This window comes from Pseudophryne corroboree, chromosome 11 (assembly GCF_028390025.1).
Source record: "Pseudophryne corroboree isolate aPseCor3 chromosome 11, aPseCor3.hap2, whole genome shotgun sequence".
Taxonomy (NCBI): Eukaryota; Metazoa; Chordata; class Amphibia; order Anura; family Myobatrachidae; genus Pseudophryne; species Pseudophryne corroboree.
In genome coordinates, this window is record NC_086454.1 from 70,388,223 (window position 1) to 70,406,274 (window position 18,052).

Below are 18,052 nucleotides of genomic sequence, written 5' to 3' on the forward strand. Positions count from 1 at the left end.
TATGAGTATGGATTAATGTACAATTAATTGCAAGGAAATGGGTATGATAATATATACATACTCCTAAAGAAGATCTCAGTGTGGCCAAATAGGTGTTTATTATTAAATACATTTGTATGTGTTATATATTGTTTTTTCAATAGATTAATTAAACAAAGAAAAAATATAGTAGCAATAAGATTCATGATGCTACTATGCTGCTGGCTGTGTTTTTAAATAAGAGTATGCAGAAAGGGTTAACCGTAACCCGCATCCATGATTACCAATGAAGAATCAGAAATGGGTATAAATAGAGACAGCAATCACCACCAGGCATACCTCTGATGAAACCGCCCACTTTGGAGGCGGAGAAACGCATCAGGTGACCTGCTACGACTGTGGAACGCAGGTGGACCGCAACCGGAAGCCGGAAGCCCCGAACCCGGAAGCCGCGCATCGCGGCACTACAGCGTCCCCTGCCATCCAGGACCTGGACACGTGTATCCCTGTCTCCGCTCCTGTCCAAGTACGGAACCTAAGGACACTGCAGGACATCGAGTGACACCTAAGAGAACCGCCGCAGAGCGGTCAGTCATCCGAACAGTGAGTGATATAAACCACCTGGTCTTACAGGAGACAGTTGCGGGATTGGCTTACTGAACATTCAGCTATATCTCTGACTTTTTAATCACCAGTTCTCAGGTGATACGTAAACAGGCTTTTATTAAACAACATATAGCCTCTACTCCGCAAAGTGCAATCTGAATATAATTATGCACTAACCCTAACTGCAACTAACAAACAAGCTTCTTGCATGCAAATTAATCAATCTATTAAGGGTGGGTACCCAACTCTTAGTCCTGAGGTCCTGGACACAGTTATTAGTTTATTTTATTAATGTTGTGATTTTAGAAAATTATTTTTATGTGATTATATCTGTATACTGCTAATAGCATTAATATCTATTGTCCATTCACCAAAAAATTCTGTACCAATAAATAACTTTTATTTTTTGCAAAACCAGCAGCAATTGATTTACCCTTCCCTCTGAGCGCCCACAAACCCTCTTTTCTTCTTACTAGTCTATTTGTGCTATACGGTGGACAGCCAGGTTCACCCTTGTGGGCAGCTAGAAGGGTGAGAGTTATTCTTATTAAACTAATTATTATAGCTTGCTAAGTACTTAACTCAGCAGAATACCTTATTCTGAAGTTAATATCAACATAATCAGCGCCCACTGTTGTCCTAGAGACTATTCTTTTTTGCGTAGGAGCACCATCATTTCCGCCAATTACCCTGAAATTGGTAATGACAATACAGTACCGTAATTCTCAGGTACGCCTGATGGGGTGGATAAATGGGAACATGAAGGTATGCAGCCTTTATGTCTAGATACACCATAAAATCCCCCCCTTCCAGGCTGGCGATGATCGCTCTGAGCGATTCCACCTTGAATTTGAACCTTTTCAAGTATAGGTTCAGAGACTTTAATTTTAAAATAGGTCTGACCGAACCGTCCGGTTTCGGGACTACAGCCAAGGTTGAGTAATATCCCCTTCCTTGTTGAAGGAGGGGAACCTTGAGCACCACCTGTTGGAGATACAATGTGTGAATTGTATTTAATATTATCTCCCTTTCTGGGGGAGAAGCCGGTAGGGCCGATAAGGAAAACCGGCGAGGAGGCACCTCTTCGAATTCCAGCTTGTAACCCTGAGAAACAATTTCTATTGCCCAGGGATCCACCTGTGAGTGAACTCAGATGTGGCTGAAGAGTCGAAGACGTGCTCCCACTGGGGCGGACGCCCTTAGCGGAGCCCCAGCGTCATGCGTGGATTTAGTAGAGGCCGGGGAGGACTTCTGTTCCTGGGAACTAGCTGTGCCCTGCGCCCTTACCTCTGGTAAGAAAGGACGCTCCTCGTACTTTGTTTTTCTGCGACCGAAAGGACTGCATTTGATAATGTCGTGCTTTCTTAGGCTGTGAGGGAATATAAGGCAAAAGATCAGATTTACCAGCTATAGCTGTGGAGACCAGGTCCGAGAGCCCTTCTCCACACAATTCCTCACCCTTGTAAGGTAAAACCTCCATATGCCTCTTTTAGTCGGCATCACCTGTCCATTGCATGTTCCACAGGACACGTCTAGCAGAAATCGACATAGCGTTGACTCTAGAACCCAGTAGACCAATGTCTCTTTGAGCATGTCTTATATATAAGACAGCATCTTTTATATATCCTAGGGTCAATAACATGGTATTCTTATCTAGGGTTTCAATCTCCGCTGATAAGGTATCTGTCCACGCTGCTACAGCGCTATAAACCCATGCCGACACAATCGCCGGTCTGAGTAGTGTACCAGAATGTGTGTAAATGGACTTCAAAGTACTTTTCTGCATGCTATCTGCAGGATCCCTGAGGGTAGCTGTATCTTTGTATGTCAGCGCTACCTTTTGGGTAAACGTGTCAACGCCTTGTCCACCCTAGGGGAGGATTCCCATCGTATCCTGGCCCTAGCAGGGAAAGGATACGCCATGAGAATTCTTTTGGGAAACTGCAGTTTCTTGTCTGGAGATTCCCTCTCTTTTTTACACAATTCATTTGGTTCATGAGAGGGGGGAAATGTTATCTCAGCTTTCTTCCCCTTAAACATGTGTACCCTCGTGTCAGGGACAGATGGGTCATCAGTGTTATGCAAAACATCTTTTATTACAATAATCATATATTGAATACTTTTCTGCCAGTTTTGGCTGTAACTTTGCATCATCGTAGTCGACACTGGAGTCAGACTCCGTGTCGGTATCAGTGTCTATTATTTTGGATAGTTGGCGTTTTGAGACTCTGAAGGTCCCTGCGATATTAGGGACAGACATGGGTAGATGAACATGTCTGTTCTCTAATCTTTTGTGCAATAAATTTACCTCAGCACTTAATTCCACATATCCAGTCAGGTGTCAATTCCACATATCCAGTCAGGTGTCGACGTTGTCGACGGAGACACCACACACACACATTTGCTCCATCTACTCCTTAGAAGAGCCTTTTACCTTAGACATGTCGACACACACGTACCGACACACCACACACTCAGGGAATCTTCTTATCTGAAGACAGTTCCCCCACAAGGCCCTTTGGAGAGACAGAGAGAGATTATGCCAGCACACACCCAGCGCTAATACCCCAGGAAAAAACACACAATGTGTTTACCCAGTAGCGCTGTAATACTATTATTTGCTGCCAATTATGTGCCCCCCCCCCTCTTCTCTGAAACCCCCTTTCACCGTGGATAAGCAGGGGAGAGTCCGGGGAGCTTCCTCTCAGCTGTGCTGTGGAGAAAATGGAGCTGGTGAGTGCTGAGGGAGAAGCCCCGCCCCCTCGGCGGCGGGCTTCTGTCCCGCTTAATTATGATAAAAACTGGTGGGGGCTCTTTATATATACAGTGCCTAGCTGTATATATATATATATATATATATATATATATATATATATATCTCTTTTGCCAGAAATGAGGTTTATATTGCTGCCAAGGGCGCCCCCCCTGCGCCCTGCACCCTTACAGTGACTGCCGTGTGTGAGGTGTGTGGGAGCAATGGCGCACAGCTGCACTGCTGTGCGTTACCTCAGTGAAGATCATGAAGTCTTCTGCCGCCTCTGAAGTCTTCTTTTCTTCTCATACTCACCCGGCTTCTATCTTCCGGTTCTGTGAGGAAGACGGCGGCGCGGCTCCGGGACGAACTCCAGGGTGAGACCTGTGTTCTGACTCCCTCTGGAGCTAATGGTGTCCAGTAGCCTAAGAAGCAGAGCCTTGAAACTCACAGAAATAGGTCTGCTACTCTCCCCTCAGTCCCTCGATGCAGGGAGTCTGTTGCCAGCAGGCTCCCTGAAAATAAAAAACCTAACAAAATAAGAATTTACTCACCGGTAAATCTATTTCTCGTAGTCCGTAGTGGATGCTGGGGACTCCGTAAGGACCATGGGGAATAGACGGGTTCCGCAGGATACTGGGCACTCTAAAGAAAGATTAGGTACTATCTGGTGTGCACTGGCTCCTCCCTCTATGCCCCTCCTCCAGACCTCAGTTAGGGAAACTGTGCCCGGAAGAGCTGACATTACAAGGAAAGGATTTTGGAATCCAGGGTAAGACTCATACCAGCCACACCAATCACACCGTACAACTCGTGATAACCTTACCCAGTTAACAGTATGAACAACAACTGAGCATCACTCCACGGATGGCTCATAACAATAACCCTTTATTAAGCAATAACTATATACACGTATTGCAGAAAGTCCGCACTTGGGACGGGCGCCCAGCATCCACTACGGACTACGAGAAATAGAATTACCGGTGAGTAAATTCTTATTTTCTCTAACGTCCTAGTGGATGCTGGGGACTCCGTAAGGACCATGGGGATTATACCAAAGCTCCCAAACGGGCGGGAGAGTGCGGATGACTCTGCAGCACCGAATGAGCAAACACAAGGTCCTCCTCAGCCAGGGTATCAAACTTGTAGAACTTTGCAAAAGTGTTTGAACCCGACCAAGTAGCCGCTCGGCAAAGCTGTAAAGCCGAGACCCCTCGGGCAGCCGCCCAAGAAGAGCCCACCTTTCTTGTGGAATGGGCTTTCACTGATTTTGGATGCGGCAATCCAGCCGCAGAATGAGCCAGCTGAATCGTGCTACAGATCCAGCGAGCAATAGTTTGCTTTGAAGCAGGAGCACCCAGCTTATTGGGTGCATTCAGAATAAACAGCGAGTCAGTCTTCCTGACTCCAGCCGTTCTGGAAACATATATTGTCAAAGCCCGGACTACGTCCAGCAACTTGGAGTCCTCAAAGTCCCGAGTAGCCGCAGGGACCACAATAGGTTGGTTCAAATGAAACGATGATACCACCTTTGGGAGAAATTGGGGACAAGTCCGCAATTCTGCCCTGTCCATATGGAAGATCAAATAAGGGCTTTTACATGACAAAGCCGCCAATTCTGATACATGCCTCGCCGATGCTAAGGCCAACAGCATGACCACTTTCCACGTGAGATACTTTAGTTCCACGGTCTTAAGTGGTTCAAACCAGTGGGATTTCAGGAAATCCAACACAACGTTAAGATCCCAAGGTGCCACTGGTGGCAACAAAAGGGAGCTGAATATGCAGCACTCCCTTTACAAACGTCTGAACCTCAGGCAGTGAAGCCAGTTCTTTTTGAAAGAAAATGGATAGGGACGAAATCAGGACCTTTATGGACCCTAATTTCAGGCCCATAGTCACACCTGACTGTAGGAAGTGCAGAAATCGACCCAGCTGGAATTCCTCTGTAGGGGCCATCCTGGCCTCACACCAAGCAACATATCTTCGCCATATACGGTGATAATGCTTAGCTGTTACATCCTTCCTAGCCTTTATCAGCGTAGGAATCACTTCATCCGGGATGCCCTTTTCCGTTAGGATCCGGCGTTCAACCGCCATGCCGTCAAACGCAGCCACGGTAAGGCTTGGAACAGACAGGGCCCCTGTTGCAACAGGTCCTGTCTGAGAGGCAGAGGCCATGGGTCCTCTGTGATCATCTCTTGTAGTTCTGGGTACCAAGTCCTTCTTGGCCAATCCGGAACGATGAGTATTGTTCTCACTCCTCTTTTTCTTACTATTCTCAGTACCTAGGGTATGAGAGGAAGAGGAGGGAACACATATACCGACTGGAACACCCAGGGTGTCACTAGCGTGTCCACAGCTATCGCCTGAGGGTCCCTTGACCTGGCGCAATATCTTTTTAGCTTTTTGTTGAGGCGGGACACCATCATGTCCACCTGTGGCAGTTCCCATCGATTTGCAATCTGTGTGAAGACTTCTTGATGAAGTCCCCACTCTCCCGGGTGGAGGTCGTGTCTGCTGAGGAAGTCTGCTTCCCAGTTGTCCACTCCCGGAATGAACACTGCTGACAGTGCTTGTACGTAAATCTCCGCCCAACGAAGAATCTTTGTGGCTTCTGCCATCGCCACCCTGCTTCTTGTGCCGCCCTGGCGGTTTACATGGGCGACCGCCGTGATGTTGTCTGACTGAATCAGCACTGGTTGGTCTCGAAGCAGGGGCTCCGCTTGACTCAGGGCATTGTATATGGCCCTTAGTTCCAGTATATTTATGTGCAGACAAGTCTCCTGACTTGACCACAGCCCTTGGAAGTTTCTTCCCTGAGTGACTGACCCCATCCGCGGAGGCTTGCATCTGTGGTCACCAGAACCCAGTCCTGTATCCCGAACCTGCGGCCCTCGAGAAGATGAGCACTCTGCAGCCACCACAGAAGAGACACCCTGGCTCTCGGGGACAGGGTGATCAGCCGATGCATCTAAAGATGCGATCCGGACCACTTGTCCAACAGATCCCACTGAAAGATCCTCGCATGGAACCTGCCGAAGGGAATGGCTCCGTATGAGGCCACCATCTTTCCCAGGACTCGCGTGCAGTGATGCACCGACACCTGTTTTGTGTCCAGAATCATACCCAGGAAGGGCAGACGCGTCGTAGGAATCAGCTGCGACTTTGGAATATTCAGAATCCAGCCGTGCTGTTGCAACACTTCCTGAGAGTGTGCTACGCTGATCAACAACTGCTCCCTGGACCTCGCCCTTATGAGGAGATCGTCCAAGTACGGGATAACCGTAACTCCTTGCTTCCGAAGGAGTACCATCATTTCGGCCATTACCTTGGTAAATACTCTCGGTGCCGTGCACAGACCAAACGGCAACGTCTGGAATTGGTAATGACAGTCCTGTACCACAAACCTGAGGTACTCCTGGTGAGGTGGATAAATGGGGACATGCAAGTAAGCATCCTTGATGTCCAGAGATACCATAATATCCCCCTCTTCCAGGCTGGCAATGACCGCTCTGAGCGATTCCATTTTGAACTTGAATTTTTTCATATAAATGTTCAAGGATTTTAAATTCAGAATGGGTCTTACCGAACCGTCCGGTTTCGGTACCACAAACAGTGTGGAATAGTAACCCCTTCCCTGTTGAAGGAGGGGGACCATTATTATCACTTGCTGGAGGTACAGCTTGTGAATTGCCGCCAGGACTACCTCCCTTTCCGTGGGGGAAGCTGGCAAGGCTGATTTTAGGTAACGGTGAGGGGGAGTCACTTCGAACTCCAGCTTGTATCCCTGAGATACAATTTGTATAGCCCAAGGATCCACCTGTGAGCGAACCCACTGGTTGCTGAATTTTCGGAGACGCGCCCCCACCGCTCCTGGCTCCGCCTGTGGAGCCCCAGCGTCATGCGGTGGACTTAGTGGAAGCCGGGGAGGACTTTTGTTCCTGGGAACTAGCTGCATGGTGCAGCTTCTTTCCTCTACCCCTGCCTCTGGCAAGAAAGGATGCACCTCTGACCTTCTTGCTTCTCTGAGAACGAAAGGACTGCATTTGATAATACAGTGCTTTCTTAGGCTGTGAGGAAACCTGAGGCAAGAAAGTCGACTTTTCAGCTGTCGCTGCGGACACAAGGTCAGAGAGGCCGTCCCCAAACAATTCCTCACCCTTATAAGGCAAAACCTCCATGTGTTATTTAGAATCGGCATCCCCTGTCCATTGCCGAGTCCATAAGACCCTCCTGGCAGAAATGGACATTGCATTAATTCTAGAGCCCAGCAGGCAAATGTCCCTCTGGGCATCCCGCATATATAAGACGGCGTCTTTTATATGGCCCATGGTTAGCAAGACAGTATCCCTGTCCAGGGCATCTATGTCCTCTGACAGAGTATCTGTCCATGCTGCTACAGCACTACGCATCCAGGCTGAAGCAATAGCTGGTCTCAGTAGAGTACCAGAGTGTGTATACACTGACTTCAAGATAGCTTCCTGCTTCCTATCCGCAGGATTCTTTAGGGCGGCCGTATCCTGAGACGGCAGGGCCACCTTCTTAGATAAGCGTGTCAGCGCCTTGTCTACCCTAGGGGAGGATTCCCAAGGTAACCTGTCCGTTGGCGGGAAAGGGTACGCCAGCAGTCATTTTTTGGAAATAACCACTTTCTTATCAGGGGAACTCCACGCTTCTTCACATAACTCATTTAATTCATGTGACGGGGAAAAAGTCACTGCCTGCTTTTTCTCCCCAAACATATACACCCTCTTGTCAGGGACCGTGTTAACCTCTGAAATGTGCAATACATCTTTCATTGCAATAATCATGTAGCGGATGGCCTTGGTCATCTTAGGCTGTAATTGTCCTCATCATCGTCGACACTGGAGTCGGACTCCGTGTCGGCATCTGTGTCAACCATCTGAGATAGTGGGCGTTTATGAGACCCTGACGGCCTCTGAGTTGCCTGGGCAGGCCCGGGTTGAGACCCCAGCTGTCCCAAGGCTGCAGCGTCATCAAACCTTTTATGCAAGGAGCTTACATTATCATTTAAGACCTTCCACATATCCATCCAATCAGGTGTCGGCCCTGACACCACATTTATCCGCACTTGCTCCGCCTCCACGTAACCCTCCTCATCAAACATGTCGACACAGCCATACCGACACACAGCAGACACACAGGGAATGCTCTGAGGACAGGACCCCACAAAGGCCTTTGGGGAGACAGAGAGAGAGTATGCCAGCACACACCACAGCGCTATATAACCCAGGGATATTCACTATAATAAGTAATTACCCAATAGCTGCCGATTTTATGTCTTTTGCGCCTAAATTTATGTGCCCCCCCTCTCTTTTTTACCCTTCTTGTACCTGGATACTGCAGGGGAGAGCCTGGGGAGCGTCCTTCCAGCGGAGCTGTGAAGAGAAAATGGCGCTGGTGTGCTGAGGAAGAAGGCCCCGCCCCCTCAGCGGCGGGCTTCTGTCCCGCTTTTGTGTGAAAAAAATGGCGGGGGTTTTTACATATATACAGTGCCCGACTGTATATATGTATGTTATGCCAAAAAGGTACTTCAATTGCTGCCCAGGGCGCCCCACCCCCCCCAGCGCCCTGCACCCTACAGTGACCGGAGTGTGAAAGTGTGCTGGGAGCAATGGCGCACAGCTGCAGTGCTGTGCGCTACCTTAAATGAAGACAGGAGTCTTCAGCCGCCGTTTTCGTCGTCTTCAAGCTTCTGTTCTTCTGGCTCTGCGAGGGGGACGGCGGCGTGGCTCCGGGAACGGACGATCGAGGACAGATGCCTGTGTTCGAACCCTCTGGAGCTAATGGTGTCCAGTAGCCTAAGAAGCGCAACCTAGCTGTAGACAGGTAGGTTTGCTTCTCTCCCCTCAGTCCCTCGTAGCAGTGAGTCTGTTGCCAGCAGAAGCTCACTGAAAATAAAAAACCTAACAAATACTTTCTTTTACTAGCAGGCTCAGGAGAGCCCACTAGGAGCACCCAGCTCTGGCCGGGCACAGATTCTAACTGAGGTCTGGAGGAGGGGCATAGAGGGAGGAGACAGTGCACACCTGATAGTACCTAATCTTTCTTTAGAGTGCCCAGTCTCCTGCGGAGCCCGTCTATTCCCCATGGTCCTTACGGAGTCCCCAGCATCCACTAGGACGTTAGAGAAATATACTTTCTGTCAGAAAGCTCAGGAGAGCTCTCTGAAAAGCACCCAGTCTCCACTGGGCACAGTTTCTCTAACTGAGGTCTGGAGAAGGGGCATAGAGGGAGGAGCCAGTGCACACCCAGATCCAAAGTCTTTCTTAAAGTGCCCATGTCTCCTGCGGAGCCCGTCTATCCCCATGGTCCTCACGGAGTCCCCAGCATCTTCTAGGACGTAAGAGAAAAACATTTCTCTGTCTATGTGGGCTCCTAATAAATCTCCACGGAAATTGGCTACATAGCCGGGTAGGGACATCTTATAATGATCAAGAGGTCTATGCACACTTGAGAGATAACCCATTACTTTTGGTCCAGCTGGAAAGTGTGGCACATACTTCGTATTGGCTGAATGCACAGTATTGCTTGTTTATTGCCTCTGTCGCTAATCATGACTTCCAAGACAAACCTCTTACACATTTAACATGGCAAATTAATGGAATTGCTAATATATGTGCTCAGATTAATAGCATTATGGTGAGGACTCTCACATTCCTGCAGGAAGTAGACAAATCCAAGGATTTAGCAGCTTATCCAATGGACATTTCCCCACACGCAGAATTGCATTAGCACTACCGTCAGTCTTCTCGGGTGCCGTTTGGCAGAATCCTATTGACCAATTATTGCAACGTTTACATTTGACAAAGACTGCAATCACTACCAATTACATCCACATTCAGGACTTGCTGGATCACTCCAAATCCTACCAAGGAGTGTCCCACATTTCCCCAATATAGCTAATGGACGATCTGCTTAAGGGGTGTAGTATGTTATGCCGGCGCTTGGGATCCCAGTGCCCAGCACACCAGCGCCGGGATCCCGACCACCGGCATGCAGGCAGCGAGGTGAGCGTAAAAGAGCCCCTTGCGGGCTCTCTGCGCTCGCCACGCTGAGGGCACGGTAGCGCCACGCTACTTATTCTCCCTCCAGGCGTGTCGTGAACACCCCAAGAGGGAGAATAGTTGTCGGTATGCCGGCTGTCGGGATTCCGGCATCAGTATAGTGACCGCAGGAATCCCGACAGCCGGCATAATAAAAGCCTCCCCTGCTTAAGGCCCATGTCCGTTCCTGCAGACCACTTCAGTCTACAATGAATACTAAAATGTCATTACATATTATGCATAGAAGTTTTCTCTCCCCGCATTGAAGCGGTCGTCACTGAATACTCGATTACTCATAGTTGCTGCAGATGGGAACAAATGGCTAACGTGTATCACTATTTCTGGTAATGCCCTCTGCTTAAGAGCTTTTGGCTGCAGGGCAGAATTTACATGGAGATTTACCTGGCAATTTTCTACCTTTCACAAGTGAGTGAGCCATTTTTAGTATCCTCCCAAATCACACGCGTTGTATGCTTGGTAGTAGACGGTTACTGATAGCTGTTGGTGCGGAGACTAGTAAGGCCATCCTTCTGATCTGAAAACACCATAACTCCATCTCCCTAGCTTATTCAAAACTAAACTCTCACTAGAGGTGGCGAGCTGAAATAAACGAGATAAGACCCGTTTGGACGCCCAAATAGCACTTTTGCGTCACGCCCAGCAGTTTAGTAGGGTTTAGCAGTTTTGTGTGGCTAAACCCAGTCTGCTAGGGTACAACAAAAAATTTGAATTGCGCCCAGGGATCACTTTAGAGACGGGAGATTGGGTGTGTATCTGGCACGATAAACAATTCAAGCCCCGCCCCCACCTTAGTGTAGCTAGATATATATGTATGTAGTAATTACGCAAATAATGTTCTTAGACATGTAAACTTTTCATGCAGGTAACACCGATAAATGGTTCAATGCGTTACCTGGTCTTGCTTTTTCCGGACCCAATCTTTGTGCTGTTCTTCAGCGAGACGTTTCTTCTGTTCTTTTTTTTGCTGCTGTTTTCTCCTTTCCTCCTCTTGTTTTAATTCCTGTACAATCAATGCAGAATAAGTATTTATTACAGATGGTGATGTTTAAAGAAAATAAATAAAAGGGACCCATCGAAAGAAACAAGAGTAGCTAAATATTTAGGAGTCGTTCCACTACTTGAGGGGCATCATTTTTTGATCTATTCGCATTCTGTAAAATGAAAAACATTTCTCTGCTGTGGAGCCTGTGACTTTATGCTATTGCTAGTAAAAGCCCTTCCCCTGTGTACAAATGTGATACTGAATGCAGAGCCATAACTACGTGTGTGCCAGGTGTGCCTGGCACACAGCGCAGTCGCCCTGAGGGCGCAACGGCCAGCGGCTTGTAATGCGTCAAATGAACTCATTACAAGCTGCCTCTGCTGTGCTGTGTGCGCTGCACTGGAGAAGAGGAGAGCAGCAGCTCCGGAGGCAGGGGAGGAGGAGGGAGGGGGACTGGAGCCGCAGCAGTGCTATGTAATTGGTAGTGGTGCCACTGCAGCAGTCCCTCTCCTTCCGCATCGGCTGCCCGGCGCTGCTGTGAATACTGGGATGCGCTTCTCTCATCCCAGCATTCACAGTGGCGTCGGCCAGCCAATGCGGAAGTAGAGGAACTGCTGCAGCGGCGCCACTACCAATTACATAGCGGTGCTGCGGCTCCAGTTCCCCTCCCTCCTCCTCCTTCTCCCCTGCCCGGGATCTGTTGCATGAAGCCTGCACCAAAGAGCCTGAGCCAGCGGGGAGAGATGGTAAGTGTCTGTCTGTCTCTCTATCTATCTATTCTGTCTGCCATAATGTGTAAAAAGGGGGGCGCTGTCTGCCGAAATGTGTAAAAAGGGGGACACGGTCTTCCGTAATGTGTAAAAAGGGGGGCGCTGTCTGCCGTAATGTGTAAAAAGGGGGGCGCTGTCTGCCGTAATGTGTAAAAAGGGGGGCGCTGTCTGCCGTAATGTGTAAAAAGGGGGGCGCTGTCTGCCGTAATGTGTAAAAAGGGGGGCGAGGTCTGCCGTAATGTGTAAAATGGGGGGCGCTGTCTGCCGTAATGTGTAAAAAATAAGATTTTACTTACCGGTAAATCTATTTCTCGTAGTCCGTAGTGGATGCTGGGGACTCCGTAAGGACCATGGGGAATAGACGGGCTCCGCAGGAGACATGGGCACCCTAAGAAAGAATTTAGATTCTGGTGTGCTCTGGCTCCTCCCTCTATGTCCCTCCTCCAGACCTCAGTTAGAGAAACTGTGCCCGGAAGAGCTGACAGTACAAGGAAAGGATTTTGGTAATCCAGGGCAAGATTCATACCAGCCACACCAATCACACCGTATAACTTGAGATAAACTTACCCAGTCAACAGTATGAACAACAACAGAGCAACAGGTCAACCCTGATGCAACCATAACATAACCCTTATTTAAGCAATAACTATATACAAGCATTGCAGAAGAAGTCCGCACTTGGGACGGGCGCCCAGCATCCACTACGGACTACGAGAAATACATTTACCGGTAAGTAAAATCTTATTTTCTCTAACGTCCTAGTGGATGCTGGGGACTCCGTAAGGACCATGGGGATTATACCAAAGCTCCCAAACGGGCGGGAGAGTGCGGATGACTCTGCAGCACCGATTGAGCAAACACAAGGTGCTCCTCGGCCAGGGTATCAAACTTGTAGAACTTTGCAAAAGTGTTTGAACCTGACCAAGTAGCCGCTCGGCAAAGTTGTAATGCCGATACCCCTCGGGCAGCCGCCCAAGAAGAGCCCACCTTCCTAGTGGAATGGGCCTGAACTGATCTTGGCAGCGGAAATCCAGCCGCCGAATGAGCCTGCTGAATAGTGTTACAGATCCAGCGAGCAATAGTCTGCTTTGAAGCAGGAGCACCAAGCTTGTTGGAAGCATACAGGATAAACAAAGACTCTGTTTTCCTGACCCTAGCCGTTCTGGCTACATAAACCTTCAAAGCCCTGAGTACATCAAGCAACTCGGAAACCTCCAAGTCCGTAGTAGCCACAGGCACCACAATAGGTTGGTTTATATGAAAGGATGAAACCACTTTCGGCAGAAATTGTGGACGGGTCCGCAATTCTGCTCTATCCGCATGGAAAACCAGATAGGGGCTTTTATGTGACAAAGCCGCCAACTCTGACACACGCCTAGCCGAAGCCAAGGCTAATAGCATGACCACTTTCCACGTGAGATATTTCAACTCCACCGTTTTGAGTGGTTCAAACCAGTGGGATTTCAGGAAACTCAACACCACGTTAAGATCCCAAGGTGCCACTGGAGGCACAAAAGGGGGCTGAATATGCAGCACTCCCTTTACAAACGTCTGAACTTCAGGTAGAGAAGTCAACTCCTTTTGAAAGAAAATGGATAGGGCCGAAATCTGGACCTTAATGGATCCCAATTTTAGGCCCAAATTCACTCCTGACTGTAGGAAGTGAAGGAATCGGCCCAGCTGGAATTCCTCCGTAGGGGCATTCCTGGCCTCACACTAAGCAACATATTTTCGCCATATATGGTGATAATGTTGAGCTGTCACGTCCTTCCTAGCCTTTATCAGCGTAGGAATGACCTCATCCGGAATGCCTTTCTCTGCTAGGATCCGGCGTTCAACCGCCATGCCGTCAAACGCAGCCGCGGTAAGTCTTGGAACAGACAGGGCCCCTGTTGCAACAAGTCCTGTCTTAGAGGAAGAGGCCACGGCCCTTCGTGACCAATCTGGAACAATGAGTATCGTTCTCACTCCTCTTTTTCTTATTATTCTCAGCACCTTGGGTATGAGAGGAAGAGGAGGAAATACATAGACCGACTGGAACACCCACGGTGTCACCAAGGCGTCTACAGCTATCGCCTGAGGGTCTCTTAACCTGGCGCAATACCTCTGTAGTTTTTTGTTGAGGCGTGATGCCCTCATCTGTGCGAAGACTTCCTGATGAAGTCCCCACTCTCCCGGATGGAGGTCGTGTCTGCTGAGGAAGTCTGCTTCCCAGTTGTCAACTCCCGGGATGAACACTGCTGACAGCACGCTTACGTGATTTTCCGCCCAGCGAAGAATTCTGGTGGCTTCCGCCATCGCTACCCTGCTCCTTGTGCCGCCTTGTCGGTTTACATGAGCCACTGCGGTGATGGTGTCTGACTGAATCAGAACCGGTTGGTCGCGAAGCAGGGTCTCCGCTTGACGTAGGGCGTTGTATACGGCCCTTAGTTCCAGGATGTTGATGTGAAGGCAAGTCTCCTGACTTGACCACAGACCTTGGAAATTTCTTCCCTGTGTGACTGCTTCCCACCCTCGGAGGCTTGCATCCGTGGTCACCAGGATCCAGTCCTGAATGCCGAATCTGCGGCCCTCGAGAAGGTGAGCATTCTGCAGCCACCACAGGAGAGACACCCTGGCCCTGGGGGATAGGGTGATTAACCGATGCATCTGAAGATGTGATCCGGACCACTTGTCCAGTAAGTCCCATTGAAAGGTCCTCGCATGGAACCTGCCGAAGGGAATGGCCTCGTATGATGCCACCATCCTTCCCAGGACTCGAGTGCAGTGATGCACTGACACCTGTTTTGGTTTTAATAGGTTCCTGACCAGTGTCATGAGCTCCGGAGCTCTCTCTATCGGGAGATAAACCCTTTTCTGGTCTGTGTCTAGAATCATGCCTAGGAAAGGCAGACGAGTCGTAGGAACCAACTGCGACTTTGGAATATTTAGAATCCAGCCGTGTTGCCGTTACACTTCCAGTGAAAGTGCTACGCTGATCAGCAACTGCTCTCTTGATCCCGCTTTTATGAGGACATCGTCCAATTATGGGATAATTGCGACCCCTTGCTTCCGCAGGAGTACCATCATTTCCGCCATTACCTTGGTAAATATTCTCGGTGCCGTGGAGAGACCAAACGGCAACGTCTGAAATTGGTAATGACAATCCTGTACCACAAATCTGAGGTACGCCTGATGAGGTGGATAAATGGGGACATGAAGGTATGCATCCTTTATGTCCAGAGACACCATAAAATCCCACCCTTCCAGGCTTGCGACGACCGCTCTCAGCGATTCCATCTTGAACTTGAACCTTTTCAAGTATATGTTCAGGGATTTTAAATTCAATATGGGTCTGACCGAACCGTCCGGTTTCGGGACTACAACATGGTCGAATAATAACCCCCTCCTTGTTGAAGGAGGGGAACCTTGACCACCACCTGTGGAAGATACAATTTATGAATTGCAGTTAACACTATTTCCCTCTCGTGGGGGGAAGCCGGCAGGGCCGTCGGTGAGGGGGCATCTCCTCGAAGTCCAGCTTGTATCCCTGAGACACAATATCTATTGCCCAGGGATCCAACAGGGAGTGAACCCACTTGTGGCTGAAATTTCGAAGACGTGCCCCCACCGGGCCTAGCTCCGCCTGTGGAGCCCCAGCGACATGCGGTGGATTTTGTAGAGGCCGGGGAGGACTTCTGTTCCTGGGAACTAGCTGTGTTATGCAGCTTCTTTCCTCTGCCCCTGCCTCTGACAAGAAAGGACGCACCTCGGACTTTCTTGTTTCTTTGTGATCGAAAGGACTGCATTTGATAATGTTGTGCTTTCCTAGGCTGTGCTGGAATATAAGGCAAAATATCAGAATTACCAGCTATAGCTGTGGAGACCAGGTCCGAGATCCCTTCTCCACACAATGCTCAGCCTTGTAAGGTAAACCTTCCATATGCCTCTTAAGTCGGCATCACCTGTCCAGTGCATGTTCCACAGGACACGTCAAGCAGAAATCGACATAGCGTTGACTCTAGAACCCAGTAGACTAATGTCTCTTTGGGCATGTTTTATATATATATCTAAGACAGCATCTTTTATATATATACACACACTATATATATATATATATATATATATATATATATATATATATATATATATATATACACATATACAGGTTGAGTCTCCCTTATCCAAAATGCTTGGGACCAGAGGTATTTTGGATATGGGATTTTTCCGTATTTTGGAATAACTGCATACCACAATCCGATATCATGGTGATGGGACCTAAATCTAAGCACAGAATGCATTTATGTTACATATACACCTTATACACACAGCCTGAAGGTCATTTCAACCAATATTTTTTATAACTTTGTGCATTAAACAAAGTGTGTCTACATTCACACAATTCATTTATGTTTCATATACACCTTATACACACAGCCTGAAGGTCATTTAATACAATATTTTTAATAATTCTGTGTATTAAACAAAGTTTGTGTACATTGAGCCATCAAAAAACAAAGGTTTCACTATCTCACTCTCACTCAAAAAAGTCCGTATTTCGGAATATTCCGTATTTCGGAATATTTGGATATGGGATACTCAACCTGTATATACACATGCTAGGGTTTCAATCTCTGCTGATAAGGTATCTGTCCACGCTGCTACAGCGCTATAAACCCATGCCGACACAGTCGCCGGTCTGAGTAGTGTACCAGAAAGTGTGTAAATGGACTTCAAAGTACTTTTACTGCATGCTATCTGCAGGATCCCTGAGGATAGCTGTTAAGTCAGCGCTACCTTTTGGGCAAACGTGACACCCTAGGGGAAGATTCCCATCGTATCCTGGCCTTAATAGGGAAAGGATACTCTCTGAGAATTCTTTGTGGGAAACTGCAGTCTCTTGTCTGGAGATTCCCGCTCTTTTTCTTCATGAGAGGAGGGAAATTTACCTCAGCTTTCTTCCCCTTAAACATGTGTACCCTTGTGTCAGGGACAGATGAGTCATCAGTGATATGCAAAACATTTTTTTATTACAATAATCATATATTGAATACTTTCCTGCCATTTTTGCTGTAACTTTGCATTATCGTAGTCGACACTGGAGTCAGACTCCGTGTCGATATCAGTGTCTATTATTTTGGATAGTGAGCATTGAGAGACTCTGAAGGTCTCTGCGACATAGGGACAGACATGGGTAGATTCCCTGTCTGTTCTCTAATCTTTTGTGCAATACATTTTCCTTAGCACTTAATTTTACATATCCAAACAGGTGTCGGCGTTGTCGACGGAGACACCACTCACACACACATATGCTCCATCACCTCCTTAGGGGAGCCTTTTACCTCAGACATGTCGACACACACGTACGTACGTACGTACGTACGTACGTACATACAGACACACCACACACTCAGGGAATGCTCATCTGAAGACAATTCCTCCACAAGGCCCTTTGGAGAGACAGAGAGAGAGTATGCCAGCACACACCCCAGCGCTATAAACCCAGGAATCACACAGTAACTTAATGTTAACCCAGTAGCTGCTGTTTATATTGATTTTTGCGCCTAATTATGTGCCCCCCCTCTCTTTTTACCCTTTTCTACCGTGTATCTGCAGGGGAGAGCCTGGGGAGCTTCCTCTCAGCGGAGCTGTGGTGAAAAAATGGCGCAGGTGAGTGCTGAGGAAGAAGCCCCGCCCCCTCGACGGCGGGCTTGTGCCCCGCTTAAATATATATTTTCTTGGCGGGGACTCATACATATATACAGTGCCCAACTGTATATATGTGTACTTTTGCCAAAAGAGGTCCATATGCTGCCCAGGGCACCACCCCCCCCCCCCACCCTGCGCCCTGCACCCTTACAGTGACCGGAGTATGTGAGGTGTGTGGGAGCAA

The 18,052-nt window shown here is 48.3% G+C and overlaps 1 protein-coding gene across 1 annotated transcript in view; it reads right to left on the reverse strand.

Annotated features, from left to right (window-relative positions):
• CCDC34 (coiled-coil domain containing 34) overlaps positions 1-18,052 on the reverse strand; it is a 123,180-nt gene that overhangs the window by 64,662 nt on the left and 40,466 nt on the right. Inside the window, exon 4 of the mRNA XM_063944410.1 lies at positions 11,321-11,428. Within this exon, the coding sequence (XP_063800480.1) occupies positions 11,321-11,428 (108 nt within the window). The remainder of the gene's footprint in view (positions 1-11,320; positions 11,429-18,052) is intronic.